The sequence below is a fragment of the Panthera tigris genome, chromosome A2 (genome assembly GCF_018350195.1).
Source record: "Panthera tigris isolate Pti1 chromosome A2, P.tigris_Pti1_mat1.1, whole genome shotgun sequence".
Lineage (NCBI taxonomy): Eukaryota > Metazoa > Chordata > Mammalia > Carnivora > Felidae > Panthera > Panthera tigris.
In genome coordinates this window covers 56357996-56377038 of record NC_056661.1, presented here as the reverse complement: position 1 = coordinate 56377038, position 19043 = coordinate 56357996, and the positions used below count along the sequence as shown (strand labels likewise).

The following is a 19043-nucleotide window of genomic DNA, read 5'->3' as shown; positions in this document are numbered from 1 at the left end:
GCTGGTGGGGCACCTGGGTGGCTCAGTCGGGCTGGGTGTCTGACTCTTGATTTCAGCTCAGGTCATGATCTCACGGTTCGTGAGATCGAGCCCTGCATCAGGCTCTGTGCTGCAGTGCAGAGCCTGCTTGGGGTTCTCATTTTGCCTCTCCCCTATGCATGCTTGCTCTCCCTCTCTCAAAATAAGCAAAAAAAAAAAAAAAAAGAACAGCTGGAGTAGCAACACCAGGCAAAGTAGATTTCTAAACAAATGCTATCACCATGAATAAAAAGATCATTTCATTTCATAAGGACTCAGCAACTCAACATACAGACAAATAATCCTGAATTTTCATGCACCTGATACCGAAGCCTCAAAATACATGAAAAAAACCTGATAGAAATGAAAAGGAAAAAAAATACAACCATGCTGGAAAGGTCAACATCCCTCTCTCATTAACTGATGGAAAAAGTCGCTAAAAAAATTTGTAAGGATACATTAGAACAACACTACCAGCCAATCTGTCCTAATTGACATTTATAGGGCACTCAACCAAACGATGGGAGAATATTGTTTCAAATGCACATGGAAGAACACCCACAAAGTAGACCGTATTATGGCCATAAAACAAATTTCAGTAAATCTCAGAGAACTCAAGTCATACAATGTTCCCTGACCACAATGGACCACTTTTTAGAAATCAACAATGGGAATATCAGCACAAAGCCGACAGTCTTTAAGAGGATAAAGAGATAATGGGGCACCTGGGTGGCTCAGTCAGTTAAGCCTCTGACTGGCTCTGGTCATGATCTCACGGGTTGTGAGTTCGAGCCCCATGTCAGGCTCCATGCTAACAGCTCAGAGCCTGGAGCCTGCTTTGGATTCTGTGTCTCCCTCTCCCTCTGCCCCTCCCCTGCTCGTGCTTCTCTTCTCTTCTCTTCTCTTCTCTTCTCTTCTCTTCTCTTCTCTTCTCTCTCTCTCTCTCTCCCTCTGCCCCTCTCCCACTCATGCTCAGTCTCTTCTTGCTCTCAAAAATAAACATAAAAAAATTTGTTTAAAGAAAAAAAGAGGATAAAGAGATGATTATAAACAACTTCAAGTTAGTAGGCTCAACAACTTTGATAAAATGAATAAATTCCTTAAAATTTATGAACCATCAAAGTTCACAGAATTATATAATCTAAATAGCCTTATATCTATTAAAGAAATTGAATTAGTTAACTTTCCCATTAAGAAAATTCAAGGCTCAAATAGCTTCACTGCTGAATTCTGCCAAATATTTAGGGAAGAAATAACACCAACCTTACACAAGGCCTCAAAGAAACTTTAAGAGGAGGAAACACTTCCTGACTTAGTCTATATGGCAGGCCAGCATTATTCTGATTTTAAAAAAATCACAGAAAATTAAACTACAGACAAATATGTCCAGGAACACAGATGCAAACATTCTTAAAATTTTAGCAAACTGAACCCAACAATGTAAGAAAGCGTAATAACATCACGACCAAGTATGAATTATCCTGGAAATGTGAGGTGGGTGAGCAATCAACATGCAATTTACCAGGTCCATAAAGACAGAAAATAATCACCTCAAGAGATGTGGAAAAAAAGCACTGGACAAAATTCGATACAATTTATGATGAAAATGGTCAGCAAACTAGAAATGGAAGGAACCTCCCTTGACCTAATACAGAGCGTGGACAGAAGTACAGCTAACGTCACACCTAGCGGTCAAAGACTGCCTGCCTCGCCCTAAGATCAGGAACAAGGCAAGGAAGTCTGCTTTTACTACTTATGTTCAACACCATACTGGAGGTTTTAGCCACCACGATGAAACAAGTAAAGAAAGGGAAACCAGACTGGAAAGAAAGAAAGAAAACTGCCCTTCACCAACACCACTGTCTATGCAGAAAATCCTCCACGACCTACCCAAAAAACTCCTAGCACTGACAAATGAGTTGAAGAAGGGGTTTCTTCCCAGGTTTTCTCTTTATTAGCATTTCCATTTTGTTCATACATTCTTGACTTTCTTCATGTCTACCATGGGTTCTCTGAGCATCTTTAAGACAGCAGGTTTAAAGTCTGGTCCTCCATCAGATCTTTCACAGAAACAGTTTCTACTGTTTCGTTGGTTTGGTTTTGTTTTTCTTTGAACAGGCCGTTCTTTCCTGCTTCTTTGTATGCCTTGTGATTTTTTTTTTTTTTTTTACTGGAGATGTGAATCTGATAAAAGGTGGTAACTCTGGAAATCAGATCTTCCCTCTCCCCCAGAGTTTGCAGGGTTTCTGCTTCTGCTTTTTGTTCTTTTAATTGAATATATTTGATATGTAGCATTGTCTAAATTTAAGGATACTAGGGATACCTGGGTGGCTCAGTCTGTTAAACGTCCAACTTTGGCTTAGTTCATGATCTCACGGTTCATGGGTTTGAGCCCCGGTATTGCGCTCTGTGCTGACAGCTGGGAGCCTGGAGCCTGCTTTGGATTCTGTGTCTTCCTCTCTCTCTCCCCTCCCCTGTTGTGTTCTGTCCCTCTGAAAAATGAATAAGCTTTAAAAAAATTTTTTTAAAAAGCTTAAGGATACCACATGTTGAATTTGATACATTTATATATTGCAATAAGATGGCCATTGTAGCCTTAGCTAATGCTTCTATCGCATCGTATATTTTTCATTTCTTTTTTGTGGTGGGAGTAAGACCTTTATGCCTTAGCACATTTGGGGTTTATAATACAGTTTTGTTGTCTATAATCACTATACTGCTAAAGACTTATTTATCTAGTAGTTGCAAATTTGTATCCTTAAACATCTCTCCTGTACCGTCACCCCCTGGTAACTACCATTCTACTGTTTTTAGGAGCTTGGCTTTTTTAGATTCCACATGTAAGTGATGTTTTTTCTTTTTTTTTAAAAATTTTTTTAAATGTTTTATTTATTTTTGAGAGAGGGAGAGACAGAGCATGAACAGGGGAGGGTCAGAGAGAGGGAGACACAGAATCTGAAACAGGCTCCAGGCTCTGAGCTGTCAGCACAGAGCCCGACGCGGGGCTCGAACTCACAGACCGCGAGATCATGACCTGAGCCGAAGTCGGCCGCTTAACCGATTGAGCCACCCAGGCGCCCCAAGTGATGTTTTACAGTATTTGTCTTTCTCTGGCTTATCTCACCTAGCATGATGTCCTCAAGGTCTATTCATGTTGTTGCAAACAGCAGGCTTGTGTGTGTTTATATACGCACATAACTCACACTTTATTCATCAGTTGATGGGTACTTAGGTTGTTTCCACAGCTTGGCTACTGTGATTAACGCTGCAATAAAAATGGGAGTGCACATCTTTCTGATACCCTATTTTCATTTTCTGTTTTCTTTGGATATATACCCAGAGGTAGAACTGATGGAACCTTTGGTAATTTTTTTTTTTTTTTTTTTTTGGTAGGCTCAATGCCCAGCATAGAGCCCAGCATGGAGCTTGAACCCACAGTCCTTAGATCAAGACCTGACCTGAGATCAAGAGTCAGACACTTAACCGACTGAGCCACCCAGGTGGCTCCATAATTCTATTTTCTTTTTCTTTCTTTTTTTTGGGGGGGGGGGGAGAGGGGAGGGCACAAGTGAGTGAGGGGCAGAGAGAGAGAAGTTGGGGCTTGAGCTCACCAGATGTGAGGCTCAAACTCCTGGACCGTGAGATCATGACCTGAGCCGAAGTCAGATGCTTAAAGACCGAGCCACTCAGGCGCCCCCGTATTTTCACTCGGGGAACCACTATGCTGTTTTCCACGATATCTGAAACACATTCCCATCAAAAGGGTACACGGATTCCCTTTTCTCTACATCTGTGTCAACACTTTTATCTCATCTTCTTGATGAGAGCTGTTCTAATAGGTGTGAGCTGATACTTCAGTGTGCTTCTGATTTGATTTTCCCTGATGACTACTCACATTGGGCACCCCTTGTACCTGTTGGCCATCTGTATGTCTTCTCTGGAAAATGACTATTTAGTTCCTCTGCCCTTTTTTAAATTGGATTGCCTGAGTTTGCTACTGAGTTGTAAGAGTTCTTTACGTATTTTATTTTTTTAATTTTTTTTAACGTTTATTTATTTTTGAGACAGGGAGAGACAGAGCATGAACAGGGGAGGATCAGAGAGAAGGAGACACAGAATATGAAGCAGGCTCCAGGTCCTGAGCTGTCAGCACAGAGCCCGACGCGGGGCTAGAACTCACGGACCGCGAGATCATGACCTGAGCCGAAGTCGGCCGCCTAACCGACTGAGCCACCCAGGCGCCCCTCTTTACGTATTTTAGATATTAACCCCTTATCCAATATATGGTTTGCAAATATTTTCTCCCAATTCTTAAGTGATGGTTTCTTTTGCTGTGCGGAAGTTTTTAAGTTTGCTACAGTCCCATATGTTGACTTTTGCTTTTGTTGATTGTGCTTTTGATGTTTGGATTTTAAAAAACTGTTTTTTTTTTTTTTTTTTTTTTTTTAAAAACAGTGCCAGTGATCAGCCCCAGGTATAAATCTAAGGCCTTCTCAGGTCCTTCCTGAGTCTATGCCTTTCCCTGGGCATATGTGGTGACTTTCTAATTCATTCCCCCTGTATATATGATTGCTTTTGAATGTCCTGGTCTTCAATCTGGTTCCCAAAAGAGGAAAAAGAAAAATGAAGGGGGGGGGGGACAAGAAAAGACACACAGCATCCCCTGTCACTTTCGCTACAGGGGTAAGGGTTTGCAACAATAAGAGAAAGTGGAAAAATGGTCTCTGCCTTTTGGTCTGTATCTCTGTGATCAGAAGCAGCAATCAGAGCACAGATCCCTAATACCTGACGGCCAAGGTGTTTTTGTCTCCTCTGGCTCCCACACACTGAGTGCAAGCTGCTCCAGGAACAAGTGCACAGCTGACTACTTTGGGGCTGGGGTGGGGAATGGGTAGCTGTGCTCAGAGCTAACTGACCAAAATTAAATGGACTCCAGAGTTCCAAAAACAGTTACATCACACAGATTCTGCCACTGTTGTCCAGGTGGGGAGACAGATTCCTGGTGCTTCCTACCACTCTGCTATTGTCCCAGAATTCTCTGGTCAATTGATTTTGGCAAAGGTACCAAGTGAATTAAATGGGGAAAGGATAATCTTTTCAGCAAATATTGCTGCAACAATTGGACAGTCATATGCAAAAAATCCTCCAATTCTACCTCACATCATATATAAAATTAACCGGAAAAGGGTCATAAATCTGAATGTTAACACTTAAAAATATAAGCCTTCTAAAGTAAATATAGACAGAAATCACCAAGACCTTAGGTTTGGCAGATTTCTTATATAAAATACAAAAAAAAAAATATGAACTAAAAAAGAAAATAAAATTGTACTTAAATCAGTATTAAAAACATTTTCTCTTTACTTAACAAATATTATTCTTCTTTTAAAAGTTTATTTATTTGTTTTAAGAGGGGGGGAGGGGCAGAGAGAGGGAAAAGGGCATAGAGAATCCCAGGTAGGCTCTGTGCTGTCAACGCACAGCCCAATGAGGGGCTCGATCTCATGAACTGTGAGATAATGACCTGAGCCAAAATCAAGAGTCAGATGCTTAACCGACTGAGCTACCAAGGTGCCCCAACTTTTGCTCTTCAAAAAGATAAAATGATCAATGAAACCAGAAACTGGTCCTTTGAAAGAATGAACAAAATTGATAAACCACTAGCCAGTTTGATCAAAAAGAAGAAGGAAAGGGCCCAAATAAATAAAATCAAGTATGAAAGAGAAGAGATCACAACCAACACAGCAGAAATAAAAACAGTAATAAGAGAATATTATGAGCAATTATACACCAGTAAAATGGGCAATCTGGAAGAAATGGACAAATTCCTAGAAACCTATACACTACCAAAACTGAAACAGGAAGAAATAGAAAATTTGAACAGACCCACAACCAGTAAAGAAATCAAATTAGTAACAAAAAATCTCCCAAAAAACAAGAGTTCAGGGTCAGATGGCTTTCCAGGGAAATTCTACCAAACAATTAAAGAAGAGTTAATACCTATTTTTTGGAAGCTGTTCCAAAAAACAAAAATGGAAGGAAAATTTCCAAACTTATTCTATGAGGCCAGCATTACCTTGATTCCAAAACCAGACAAGACCCCACTAAAAAGGAGAACTACACACCAATTTCCCCGATGAACATGGATGCAAAAATCTTCAACAAGATATTAACCAACCATATCCAACAATACATTTTAAAAATTATCCACCACGACCAAGTGGGATTTATGCCTGGGATGCAAGGCTGGTTCAATATCCACAAAACAATCAGTGTGACTCATCACGTCAATAAAAGAAAGGACAAGAACCATATGATCCTCTCAATACATGAAGAGAAAGCACCTGACAAAATACAACATCCTTTCTTGATAAAAACCCTCAAGAAAGTAGGGATAGAAGGATTACACCTCAAGATCGTAAAAGCCATGTATGAAAGACCCAATACTAATATCATCCTCAATGGGGAAAACCTGAGAACTTTCCCCCTAAGGTCAGGAATAAGACAGGAATGTCCACTCTTGCCATTGTTATCCAACATAGTATTGGAAGTCTTAGCCTCAGCAATCAGACAACACAAAGGAATAAAAGGCATCCAAATCGGCCGGGAGGAGGTCAAACTTTCCCTCTTTGCAGATACTCTATACGGAAAACCCAAAAGATTCCACCAAAAAACTGCTAGACTGATTCATGAATTCAGGAAAGTTTCAGGATACAAAATCAATGCACAGAAATTGGTTGCATTCCTATACACCAACAATGAAACAACAGAAAGAGAAATCAAGGAATCAATCTCATTTACAATTGCACCCAAAACCATAAACTACCTAGGAATAAATCTAACCAAAGAGGTGAAAAATCTTTACACTGAAAACTATAGAAAGCTTATGAAAGAAACTGAAGACACAAAAAAATGGAAAAAGATTCCATGCTCCTGGATAAGAAGAACAAATATTGTTAAAAATGTCAACACTACCCAAAGCAATCTACATATTCAATGCCATCCCTATCAAAATAACACCAGCATTCTTCCTAGAGCTAGAGCAAACAATCCTAAAATTTGTATGGAACCAGAAAAGACCCCAAAGAGCCAAAGCAATCTTCAAAAAGAAAACCAACACAGGAGGGGTCACAATCCCGGACTTCAAGCTGTATTACAAAGCTATAATCATTAAGACAGTATGGTACTGGCACAAGAACAGACACTCAGATCAATGGAACAGAACAGAGAACCCAGAAATGGACCCACAAACGTATGGCCAACTAATCTTTGACAAAGCAGGAAGGAGTATCTAATGGAATAAAGACAGTCTCTTCAGCAAGTGGTGCTGGGAAAACTGGACAGCAACATGCAGAAAAATGAACCTGGACCGCTTTTTTTTTTTTTTTTAATTTTTTTTTTTTTAACATTTATTTATTTTTGAGACAGAGAGAGACAGAGCATGAACAGGGGAGGGGCAGAGAGAGAGGGAGACACAGAATCCGAAGCAGGCTCCAGGCTCCGAGCTGTCAGCACAGAGCTCGACACGGGGCTCGAACTCACGAACTGCAAGATTGTGACCTGAGCCGAAGGACACTCAATCAACTGAGCCACCCAGGTGCCCCATGCATCCAACTCTTGATTTTGGCTCAGGTCATGAAACCAGGGTTGTGGGATCAAGCCCTGCACTGGGCTCTGTGCTGAGCATTGAGCCTACTTATGATTCTACCCCTCTCTCCCTCTCTCTCTCCCACTCTGCCCCTTTCTCCCGCTTGCGCTCTCGCTCTCAAAAAAAAAAAAAAAAAAATTAAAAAATTAAAAAATAATTTAAAAAAGGAAATATTATTTGTCATTTAAAATATCATTTCTGTTAACATGTAATGGGCTTTTCATAATTTTAAATAAAGTAATAAATGAACACAGTAATTTTTAAATTTCTCAGTTTTGATCTTCTAGCAGGGCACATGTCCCTAGAGAAAACCCACATCAAAAAGAACTCTGGAGTCCTCAGTGCTAGAGAGGTAGTCCCGGCTGTGTGTGAATCATCACTGAGCTCCCCAGAGAGCTCTGTCCGCCGAGGGGCCGCAGCTCCATCCCAGGGCTGGCTGCCAGCTCTAAGGGAGGCATCCCGCAGGCTGTACTGGGGCCCTCAAAACCTGAGCTCTGCAGGCTGCCGGACTATTCCCGGTTCCTAATGAGAGAGTAAATCTTTAAAAACATTTACAGCATTTTTATATTGCCACACAACCAAGCACATGATCAATGGATTTATATTCTATAGATCTTTGGTTATTTTTCTTTTCATTTTTCTAGTTGTTCATTTTATTATAGTTTACGAAAGTGTTGTTCTGCAACAGTTTGGAAATGTTTAACAGTGATCCTTCATCACAGAAACATCGAGAAGCACTAAACTAGATGCCTTGTAATTAAATAGCATTTATAAACTGGGATGATTCTTAAAGCAAAATATTATCAATAGATATTATTTCTCCATGATTAATGATATTCAAGACAGCTCCCATATGAGTATTGCTTCTAATGTAAATATCTAAACAACCATCCTTAAAATGGAAATGAGTAACAATAAAGATCATACATACCCTCTTCAGTGAAGAATTTTTCTACAGGTCCCACAAACTGATTGATTTCATTAAGTTCATCTTGGCTAACTTCTGGAAATGGGAAAACTTCTTTCTAAAAATGATAAACATTGACTAAAAATTTAATTGTTAACAACCTCCCAGAGTGGTAATATCAGTCAAAAGGGGAGGAAACAGGGCACCGGGGTGGCTCAGTTGGTTGGACTCTGACTCTTTTGGCTCAGGCCATGATCCTGCACGGAGTGTGGAGCCTGCTGGAGATTCTCATGCTCTCTCTCTGCTCCACCCTCCCCACCTCGCTCTCAAAAAAAAAAAAAAAAAAAAAGGCAGAGGTAGGAAACAGTTGGTAGATTCTGTGTCCAGTAGGCGGGGCCTTACTCACTGAAGAAGTCAGAATGCAAATTCTAGAACAGGAGTTGTGCGCAGGACTCCACCAGCCATGGAGATCCTCCCTCTAACTTGAGCAGGTTTATTCTGGATTTGGATCGGCTTTCCCAATCAGCAACAAGTTACGTGGAGTGTCCCACAAAGCAAAGGGCCCCAACACTTCAAAGCCTTGGGTTTTGTTCCCTGCTTTGCAGCCTGCTAACTGGGTGGTCTTGGCCAACCCCCTTCACCTCTTTGTATGCCATCCATAACATGCAGGTAGTATTTACTCAATGGTGTCGCGAGGATTGTGAAAAGGAATAGACGGGAAACCTCTCTACCGATACGTAAAATTCTACACTGGTTATTTTGTGAGTTCAAAGATGTTACGCCGACAAGAATACACTGTGGTGACAAGGCCGCACATCCCGCCAGGTTCTCACCCGGCTGCGGCTGCGTATGCCAGCCTCCATCCCTCCTGTTTGATAACACCTGCTACCTGTAGGGAGGGCCACTGCAGGTTGAGGCAAATCAGCCTGAATTCAACTCCGGCTCTGCCACTTACATGTGCGACTTGGCCTTTCTCAGTGTCAGTTTCTCCTCTGTTACAGAGGACACTTCAGAAGATGAGGCTCTCAAGAGACAAGGTGTATCCTGGAACCCAAAGTAACTGATTATCCATATGAGATACTGGCTCTGCTCTGAGCTTCAAGTCTCTGTCTCAAACTGTCAAGTGCCCAATGTTTCCGGCCGGTCTAGGATTCCTCACTGGGTCGTCACCATATATTGCCTAAAACCTCCTGCTGTGCTCTTAGCCCCTCTGGCTTTCTGGGCTCCTGCTACCCCTCAGCTGCCAGCACAGCGCAAGTACTTGGGACTTGAGAAGTGAGGTCGCCGATCACAGGCTGCCAGCCTCCAGGAGCCCTGCCTCTCCTCACGGCACCTCCCACCAAGTGTTCAAGAAAGGTCTTCAAAGCAGAGGAGTCCTCAATCTTCCCCCTCCAGTCTCTCGTGTGGCTCATCAGCCACTGAAGCCTGTCCGCTCTAGTAACATGCTCCCAGGTCTGTTCTCTCCTCTCAGGACCCATGATTCCAGGCTTGTGGTGGATCCCTATCCAAAAATGACAGCAGACTTAAAGGAATTCCTGTCCCCCACCCCCAGGCCATCCCTTACTCTGCCCTCAAGATGGTCTAGAAGGAAAATACGCTGAGATTTTCATCGTCTCAGAACAAAACCGGTTGCTTAGAGCATCTAGAGACTCAACCCAGGGCCTTCACAGCCTCATTAGTTCCTGTGGGCCTTGTGCATTAGGCTGTGCTAGAGGAAGATTATTCAGTGCTGGTACCAGTGAGCAAGAGAACAGCCTGAGCTAACCGGCCGCACCTATAACCAAAACCCTTTGGATTTGGATTTGTAGGACTGCTACAGGAAGAGAGATCTCAAGTGCATGGAAGAACAGATCTCTGATAGCAAAGTTCAAAAACCTAATGGGGTGCCTTATAGATGTTAGGCTTAATTTCTATTCAGCAGTTTTAACATTCTTAAAGCAGTGGAACCTGTTTTTCAAATAAATCTACTACAGAAGCCAAATATGAAAAACAGGTAAAAGCGAAGCTGCTGTGGTGGGGGATGGGGAGGTCACCCACACGCCTCCCATTCGACTCTCCACTGGTCCCTGCAGTAGCCGCTGGGACGCTTCCTTGAATAGCAAGGGTCAAACTGCGGGCAGTGTGACAGCTACAGGCGTAGAGAATCTTGAAGGTTTTTCTCTCTTCTGAGATTCTTAGCATCTCAGATGCCATGTTTCTGCTCAAACCCCAATGATGCTGTGAGAGAGGAGGTTGGCCTGAATCAGGGCAGTAGCAGTGGAAGGGCTTAAAAGTGGTCACGTTCTAAATATATCCCGAAAGTAGAGAAAACAGGATTTGCTGTTGGCTTAGATGTGGATTACGAGAATAAGAGGCATCAAAGGAGACTCCAGGCGTTTGGCCTGAACAAGTGGAACAGAGGCCCCACCATCTATAATAAAGAGGACTGGTCGAAGGAGTAAGATTGGGTGGAAAGACTAGGAACTCAATTTTAGTATGCTAAATCTGAGGTGCATATTAGACATCTAAGTGGAGCTTTTGAGTATAAAGGCAGAGGTCAAGAGCCTGGAGGTCAGTAAGTCTGAGCTGGAGAAATAGATCTGAGTCACCAGGATATTGACAGTATTTAATTTTTTTTTTAATGTTTAATGTTTATTTATTTTTGTAAGAGAGAGTGTGAGTGGGGTAGGAGCAGAGAGAGAGGGAGACACAGAATCTGAAGCAGAGTCCAGGCTCTGAGCTGTCAGCACAGAGCCCGATGCGGGGCTCAAACTCACGAACCATGAGATCATGACCTGAGCTGAAGTCTGACACTTACCAACTAAGCCACCCAGGTGCCCCAGGATATTGACAGTATTTAAAGCCACAATACTAAATTAGATTAAAAGAAGAATTGTGGATAAAAAGAGAAGTCTATAGACGGAGTCTCAGAAAACTCCAACTCTGAAAAACAGACCCATAAATACAGAGAACTAAAGGGTGCCAGAGAAGGAGGTAGGAGAATGGCCCAAATAGGTGAAGAGGAGTGGGAGGTACAGGTTTCCAGGGATGAAAGGTACAGCAAAGGGAACATGGTCAATGGTATTCTAACACTGTTGTATGGTGACAGATGGCAGCTACACTTGTGACGAGCCTAAATATAGACTTGTCAAATCACTATGTTGTACACCTGCAACTAATGTAACGTTGTGTGTCAACTATACTTCAATTAAAAAAAAAGAAAAAAAGATACACCTGAAACTAATATAACAGTGTTATGTTAACTATACTGTAATTAAAAAAAATAAAATAAAAAAATAAAAAGTTAGGGGAGCCTGGCTGACTCTGTTGGTAGAGCATCTGACTCGTGACCTGGGGTCATGAATTCAAGCCCACACTTGGTATAGAGATTACTTTAAAAAAAAAAAAAAAGAGGTTAAAAATAGGACCACCCTACAATCCAGTAATCGAACTACTGGGGATTTACCCAAAATATACAAAAACACTAATTCAAAAAGATACACACAACCCTGTATTTATTGCAGCATTACTTACAATGGCCAACTTATGGAAGCAGCCCAAGCGCCCATTGATAGTTGAATGGAAAAAGATGTGGCATAAGTGTACAATGAAATATTATTCACCCATAAGAAAATGAAATCTTGCCATTGGCAACATGGATGGAGCTAGAGAGTATTATGCTAAGTGAAATAAGCCAGAGAAAGACAAATGCCATATGATTTCACTCATGTGGAATTTAAGAAACAAAACAAACAAGCAAAGGGAAACCAGAGAAAGATGCAAACTAAGAAAAAGACTCTGAACTACAGAGACTAAACGGATGGTTACTACAGGGGAGGTAGGTAGGGGGGAAGGTTAAAATAGGTGATGGGAATTAAAGTGTACATTTACCATGATGAGAACTGAGTAATGATCAGAACTGGTGAATCACTGTATTGTACACTTGAAACTAACATAACACTGCATGTTAACTATACTGGAACTAAAATTAAAAACCTAGACAAAAAGAAAAAAAAATTTCCAACTCTGACTGGGCTAGTCAGACTGGCCACTGTTTATGGGGTAAGGAGCAAGTGACAGAGAAGCATTAGCCAACAAAGTAAACAAAAAAGCCAGAAGAGATTTTTTTTTTTTTTTTTTTAGAAGCCAGGAGTGATGAACTGTGTCAAATGCCAGAGATGGGTCAAGTAAGATGAAAAAATACCACTAGATTTGACAACAGGGAGGTCACCACTGATGCAGGAGAGCAGTTTTAGCAGATTGTTAAGGACAGAAGCCTGAATGGTATGGGGGCAAGACGCAGCAGAGAGGAAACAATCACTGATGTAGATGAGAAAGGAGAGAATTACTGGATCAATGAATGCCCCTGAGTAGGTGAGAAGGCAGGGGATCTAGTGATGAGGTTGGTCTTTGCCAAGAGTAGATAGTTCATCCACAGTAAGAGTGTAGACCGTATGGGCATGTGTGGGGAAGAGGGGTAAATGTGGCGGAGGTTCTCACCCGACTGTATGTACTTTCTCAGTGAAACAAGAAGCAAAGTTGACAGGTGGGTGTGAAGACAGGGGAGGTGGTGCAAGAGGCTTCGAGAAAGAGATGCATGAAAGATTCGGGGTTTTTTCACTCATGTGCTGGAAGGCATGACATCCCAGGGCTGAGTGCCCAATGGCCCCAGGTTCTGGGAAAAATGGTTTCTCAAATGTTAAAACCTGGGTTTGTACTTCCTAGCAGGGCAAACCACTTTGAATTTCAGCTTCTGCAACTGTAATGCCTGATTAGAGGAACAGTCTAAAAGAAAACACCAGGGAGTAACTTTAAATAATACAGTATCAGCCAACATTTCAGCCTACCTCAAAGCATTTGACACAAATGTCTGCTTTACACTGCACTTTTAGGAGTGGGCAAGTACTACTTTTACTATTTTGTAGATTAGCACACTCAGGCACGGGAAAGTGAAGTGACTAATCCAAGTGGTAAGTGAAGCCGGCATTAATTACCTACCCTGCTGCCTCTTGCATCAGCACGGTACCTGACAGTTTACAAAGCATTTCCACACACTATAAATGTCACTTTACAACACATCTGTGTGAGACAGCACACATCACTAGCTCCACTTTAAGGCTGAAAGCACTGAGGCTCAAAGTTACAGGACCAAGGACCAAGGACCAAGGTCAAATCCATAAGAGGACAGTGAGTGCTTGATAATGTAGCTGTTACTACTGACAGGGTTGTACGACCTATGGAAGGGAAGGGATGGGGAAGGCAACTTGAAGCCAGACTGCCGGGGAGCCTGAGTGACAGAGGGACGCGCTGGAACTCAAGCCGTGAAAGCTAAGGGGCCCCTGGAAGAGGACAGAAGAGCGCCAGGGTCTGAGCTGTGTTTTAGGAATCAGATAGGAAGCACCGCATATTCCGGGGCCAGAACGCCGAGTCGAGTGACCACCTCGCCTAGGGTTTCCCAAATTGAGCTAACAAGAATTAGCTGGAACATACGTCACAACCACAGATGGATTCTCAGGACCCCGTCCCCGGGACTCTTCCCTTTCCCTGGAAAGGTTCCAGCCGAGCTCAGGAACTTGGGAACTTTAGCACGCCCCTCCACCCCCGCCGCCCCGACGGGTATATATGTCAGCCAAGTATGGGGACTCTCACTCACTCCGACCCCTCTTTTCTGCTAAAGGGCAAAAAGCGAGAGGCAAGAGCTCAAGGGTCGACCAGGGCTCGGCGTTACCTTCTCGATTTTGCCCAGGAAGAGCTCCTTGGCGAAAGCCCCGCTCGGCGGACTAGTGCGCAGCAGGCGCCGGCTCGCTGCGAAGGCCACCAGGGTCCGGCAGGCACGCGCCGCCGCCGCCCTGCGCAAGAGGTGCGCCACCGCACTCATGCTGCTGAAGTCGACCACGCCACCCCAGCGGTGGAGGCCTCCTTTTTGGAGCCCCGGTCACGTGCACGCGGCTCGCGCCGCCGGATGACGTCACCGGCTTGAGCCCAGCCGCCGGTCTGCACCGCCCCGCCCGCCGCCTCTGCGCTTGCGCGGCCTTCCGCCAGGGAGGGGGAGGTCGCAGGGGGTGGGGTTGCTGTCGTGTTGGCGGCTTCGTGCTCAGCTCGGAGGGGCTGCTGCGAAGTGTTTGTTTTCAAATGCCGGTGGGTGGTTGCGTCCCTGCCAGCCGGGGGAAACTTCTCAGGGACGCCCAGCTCCCTCTCGCCAGTTGTAGCGCTGAGGACGCCGCATAGCGAAAGAAAAGGAAATGGGGCGGGAGGAATTTACAGTATTGGTTTATCTCTGGGGGGGAGCTCAGTAGGCGTAATGTTTTTTAAAAAAGTGAATGGTGGATTCCTTTTGATTCGTGGCTTTCGTGTATGTTACATATCCTTATTTTGCAAGAGGAAAATAAAAAGCTTGTTCTGCCAAAAAGGGGTCTGGATATAATCCTGAGTCACAAAACTCTCCCTGGGAAACAGCAACTTAAAAGGCAGGCGGAGGAAGAGAAGCTCCAGAGGGAACCGAGAAGGGGTGTGTACACTTGGACGGGACGGGCAAGGCCATGGGGCCCAGGGAGGAGGGCCCGCAGTGCCGTGGCACCCCAGGTCCTTGCGCAGCGATGCCTGCCTGACCCGCGGCAAGTGGGCATTCTCTCGTGGTTTTAAGTCAGCCTCCTCCAGGAACATTTCTTGTTTGTGCTTGTACCCTGATTCTGGCATTGACACAGTATTGGAAAACGCTTTCTGCTGCCACCCTGTGAACTCCTGGAGAAGAGTGGGAAATCGCAGTCGGTCTCAGCGTGCTTTGCCGGCCCGGTCCAATAAAAGGTTGACTTGATGACACAACATCAGGGGAAAAGAGCTCAAAAACTTTTCCGGTTGCAAAATATTTGCAAGTATCTAATGCAATCTGTGTTACTTAGAGACACAGAATCTGGGCAGGATCCTAAATATATAGAAGGCTCCCACGAACCGGGAGATCATGACCTGAGCCGAAGTCGGAGGCTTAACGGATTGAGCCACCCATGCGCCCCTAGTAGGGGCTACTCCCTTTTTCATGTATATTTGTTCCCATTTGGGATACATTAGTTCTTACAGAAATATGGAAGTCATTGGTTTAAAAGCCACAAAGGTAATAGAGTGTTACGAGTTGAATTGTGTACCCCCAAGATTCATTTGTTGAAGTCCTACCCTCTAGTACCGAAGAATATAACCTAATTTGGAAAGAGGACTTCCTGTTGTATTCTGTTGCTGATGTAATTAGCTAAGTTAGGATGAGTCACACTAGAGCAGTGTGACCCCTAATCAAATGTGACTGGTGCCCTTAGGAGAACCCCAGGTGAGAATGGAGACCGAGACTGGGTTGACATTTCCATAATCCAAGAAATACCAGAGATTGCCAGCAACCCACAAGAAGCTAGGATACAAGCTTGGGGCAGATTTTCTTCTCAGCCCCCAGAAGGGACCAACCCTGCTAACACCTTGATCTTGGATTTCTAGCCTCCAGAACTACGAGACCATGGATTGTTTAAGCCACCTGGTCTGCGGTTCTTTTCTTTCTTTAAAATATATGTTGAGAGATTTATGTCAAAGCCTTGACTTCCATGATTGTAGGGACTGGCGAGTCAAACTGTAGGCATGCCAACACACTTGGAAACTCAAGCAGGAGCTGACACTCCAATTTTGAGGCCGAGCTTCTTCTTCTTTAGTGTGTGGTTTTTATTAGAGCAGCCCTCACAGACTAATATGAGACATGTGATCCTTGGTAACAGGGTTTTTAGACATAAGTAGGGCCTAATAGTGACTGCAGGACCGAGGCTGTGTCTTAGAACCCATACGCCCACAGCTTTCGCTGCGGTTTGGAATCAATAGTTTCGTAAATGATAGGAGCCTGGCACAGTTAAACATTTTGGGGAAGCCCCTTAGACTTGACAGCACAGCCTGTGGTATAGGTAGAGGAGAGACGCAAGATGTGAGAACAACACGAGGCTTCAAGAGAGACCGAGCCCCAACTCTGTCACTTGCCGGCTGTGGGATTCGCCTCGGAGCCTCAACCGTATTGCCTACGACTTGGAAGCGGTGCATTAGCCAAAAAAGTGGCCCAAAAAGCCTGCCACATCCTTAGCACAGTTGTCAGTGCAAGGCAGCTGCCAGCCTGGGACTACGTTCCCCCGGCCCCCTGCATCCAGAATGACGTTCGCACCAACCCAGTGTGAATGGAAGTGATGTGTGACTTCTGTTGTTTTAAGAAATGAAAGCATCCTCTCTTCTACCAGCTGGAAGCTGGGGGCTCTGGGCCCCAGGGACGGCAGCACAAGACGGAAGGGGCCTAGGTCTTTGAATCAACCATATGGAGAACAGCCAGCCACAGAATAGGGACACCCATGTTGAACTGTTACACGAGCAAGAGATAGCCGTTGTAGTAAGCCACTGACATTTCGGGGTTTATTTGTTATGGCAACCAGTGTTGACAAAAATACCTCCCAAGTTTCAAAGAAAACACTGAAGTACGGTAAGGTACAGCGTAAACACAGCCATCATTCCAAGAACCCATCACATTCATCAGACACATTAATTGAGTCCCAGGCAACCACACTGGTATTATTAAGCCCCGTCTTGGTCACTGGAGACAGTGCCTCAAAGACCGTGATAGTAGCAGCTAATACTTAGCGCTTTTTTTTTTTTTTTTTTTGAGACAGAGAGAGACAGAGCATGAACGGGGGAGGGGCAGAGAGAGAGGGAGACACAGAATCGGAAACAGGCTCCAGGCTCCGAGCCATCAGCCCAGAGCCCGACGCGGGGCTCGAACTCACGAACTGCGAGATCGTGACCCAAGCTGAAGTCGGACGCCCAACCGACTGAGCCACCCAGGCGCCCCCTTAGCGCTTTTTTGTGCCAGACACTGTTTCATGTACTTCACCTGTGCTGTGTTATTGAATTCTCCAAACCCGCCTGGGCGTTCAGCGTTGTTACTTTATGTCCATTTTACAAGCGCGACAACATACTGAAAGGTCACACAGCCCTAAATAGCGAAGCCAGACTCGGGGCCTCTCTAACCACCTCCTGATCCCGCGTCTTCTTGTCCCTCTTCCTCTGCCGTCTTCCTGAGATGGAAGGGGAGGCGAGGTCAAGAGAGACGCGTAGCCCTCTTTCTTTGTGCTCTTTTCCCCCATTACTGACTGACCTGAAATATGGCCAAATGAGTCTAACAGATAAGGTCAGGAGCCCCATCAGGTCGTCTCTCACTCTCCACCCCTGCCAACTCATCCAAGGCGACAGGACCTTTAGGTCAAGATTGCATTGGAGGGCAAGTGCAGCACCTGGTACCCAGGTTCTCGTCGTATGCATGTGCTATTCCTTCTCAGGTGGAACCATCAGTCTGAATATTCTGAAGCTCTTTTTTTTTTTTTGAAGCGTATTTATTTTGAGAGAGAGAGAGAGAGAGAGAGAGGGACAGGGAATCCCAAGCCGGCTCCCCACTGTCAGCTTGGAGCCCAATATGGGGCTTGAACTTACAAGCTGTGAAATCATGACCTGAACTGAAATCAAGAGTCGGATGCTCAACCGACTGAGCCACCCAGGCGCCCCAGTCTCAATATTTTGGATTTATCTAAGGAATCTTTCTGCCTAGCAGACAAGACACGTTATCCTGTTCTTCCCACTCCATCACTGCCATCACTGCCATTGCACCTTAGGCAAGACATATCACAGGATCTCAGTTTCTTCCTCCTTCATAAAATGATGAAGTCAATAAAAAGGATGTATTTTTAAGTAAGATTAAATAGATTAACATTGGCTTCTCTTCTCGTTCCACCCACCCTAGATTTCAGAATCTAGCAATCCCGCTAAAAAGGAAAAAAAGTCCAAAAATAGAGGCTTTAAAGTTCAGACTTGATCCTTTTTTAAAAAAATTTTTAAATCTTTTTTTATTTTTGAGAGAGAGCGAGTGACAGAGCGTGAGTTGGGGAGGAGCAGAGAGAGGGAGACACAGAATTGAAGCAGGCTCCAGGCTCTGAGCTGTCAGCACAGAGCCCGACGTGGGGCTTGAACTCATGAACCGAGAGATCATGACCTGAGCTGAAGTCAGACACCTAACTGACTGAGCCACCCAGGCACCTGGAAATTTAAAAATTTTTTATATTTATTTATTTTTGAGAGAGAGAGAGACAGACAGACAGCGTGTGAGCAGGGGAGGAGCAGAGAGAGAGGGAGACACAGAATCCCAAGCAGACTCCAGGCTCTGAGCTGTCAGCACAGAGCCTGACGCGGGGCTCGAACCCACAAACCGTAAGATCATGACCTGAGCTGAAGTCGGATGCTTAGCCGACTGAGCCACCCAGGCGCCCCAGTTCAGACTTGATCCTAGTGATCTTTTCAAAACCTCGGGAGAGCTGAAGTATCGAGAGCACTAACAACGAAACCAAAGTACTTTTGATTTTCTCTTGTGTTTCAAAAGCCAAAATAGCCTAAGGTCCGAGTTCTAGAGCATGTGGCCCCCACTATTACAGCATGAAA

The 19043-nt window shown here is 44.3% G+C and overlaps 1 protein-coding gene across 2 annotated transcripts in view; it reads right to left on the bottom strand.

Annotated features, from left to right (window-relative positions):
- Window positions 1–14485, bottom strand: part of ACAD9 (acyl-CoA dehydrogenase family member 9) — a 42866-nt gene extending 28381 nt beyond the window's left edge. The window contains exons 1-2 of one of the 2 annotated variants that reach the window (XM_042979627.1): window positions 14281–14485; window positions 8598–8691 (exon numbers count right to left, since the gene is read on the bottom strand). In XM_042979627.1, the coding sequence (XP_042835561.1) occupies window positions 8598–8691; window positions 14281–14430 (244 nt within the window). In that variant the 5' untranslated portion in view covers window positions 14431–14485. The remainder of the gene's footprint in view (window positions 1–8597; window positions 8692–14280) is intronic. The other variant, XM_042979628.1, reaches the window with a different exon arrangement.
- Between the last annotated feature and the right edge of the window lie 4558 nt (window positions 14486–19043).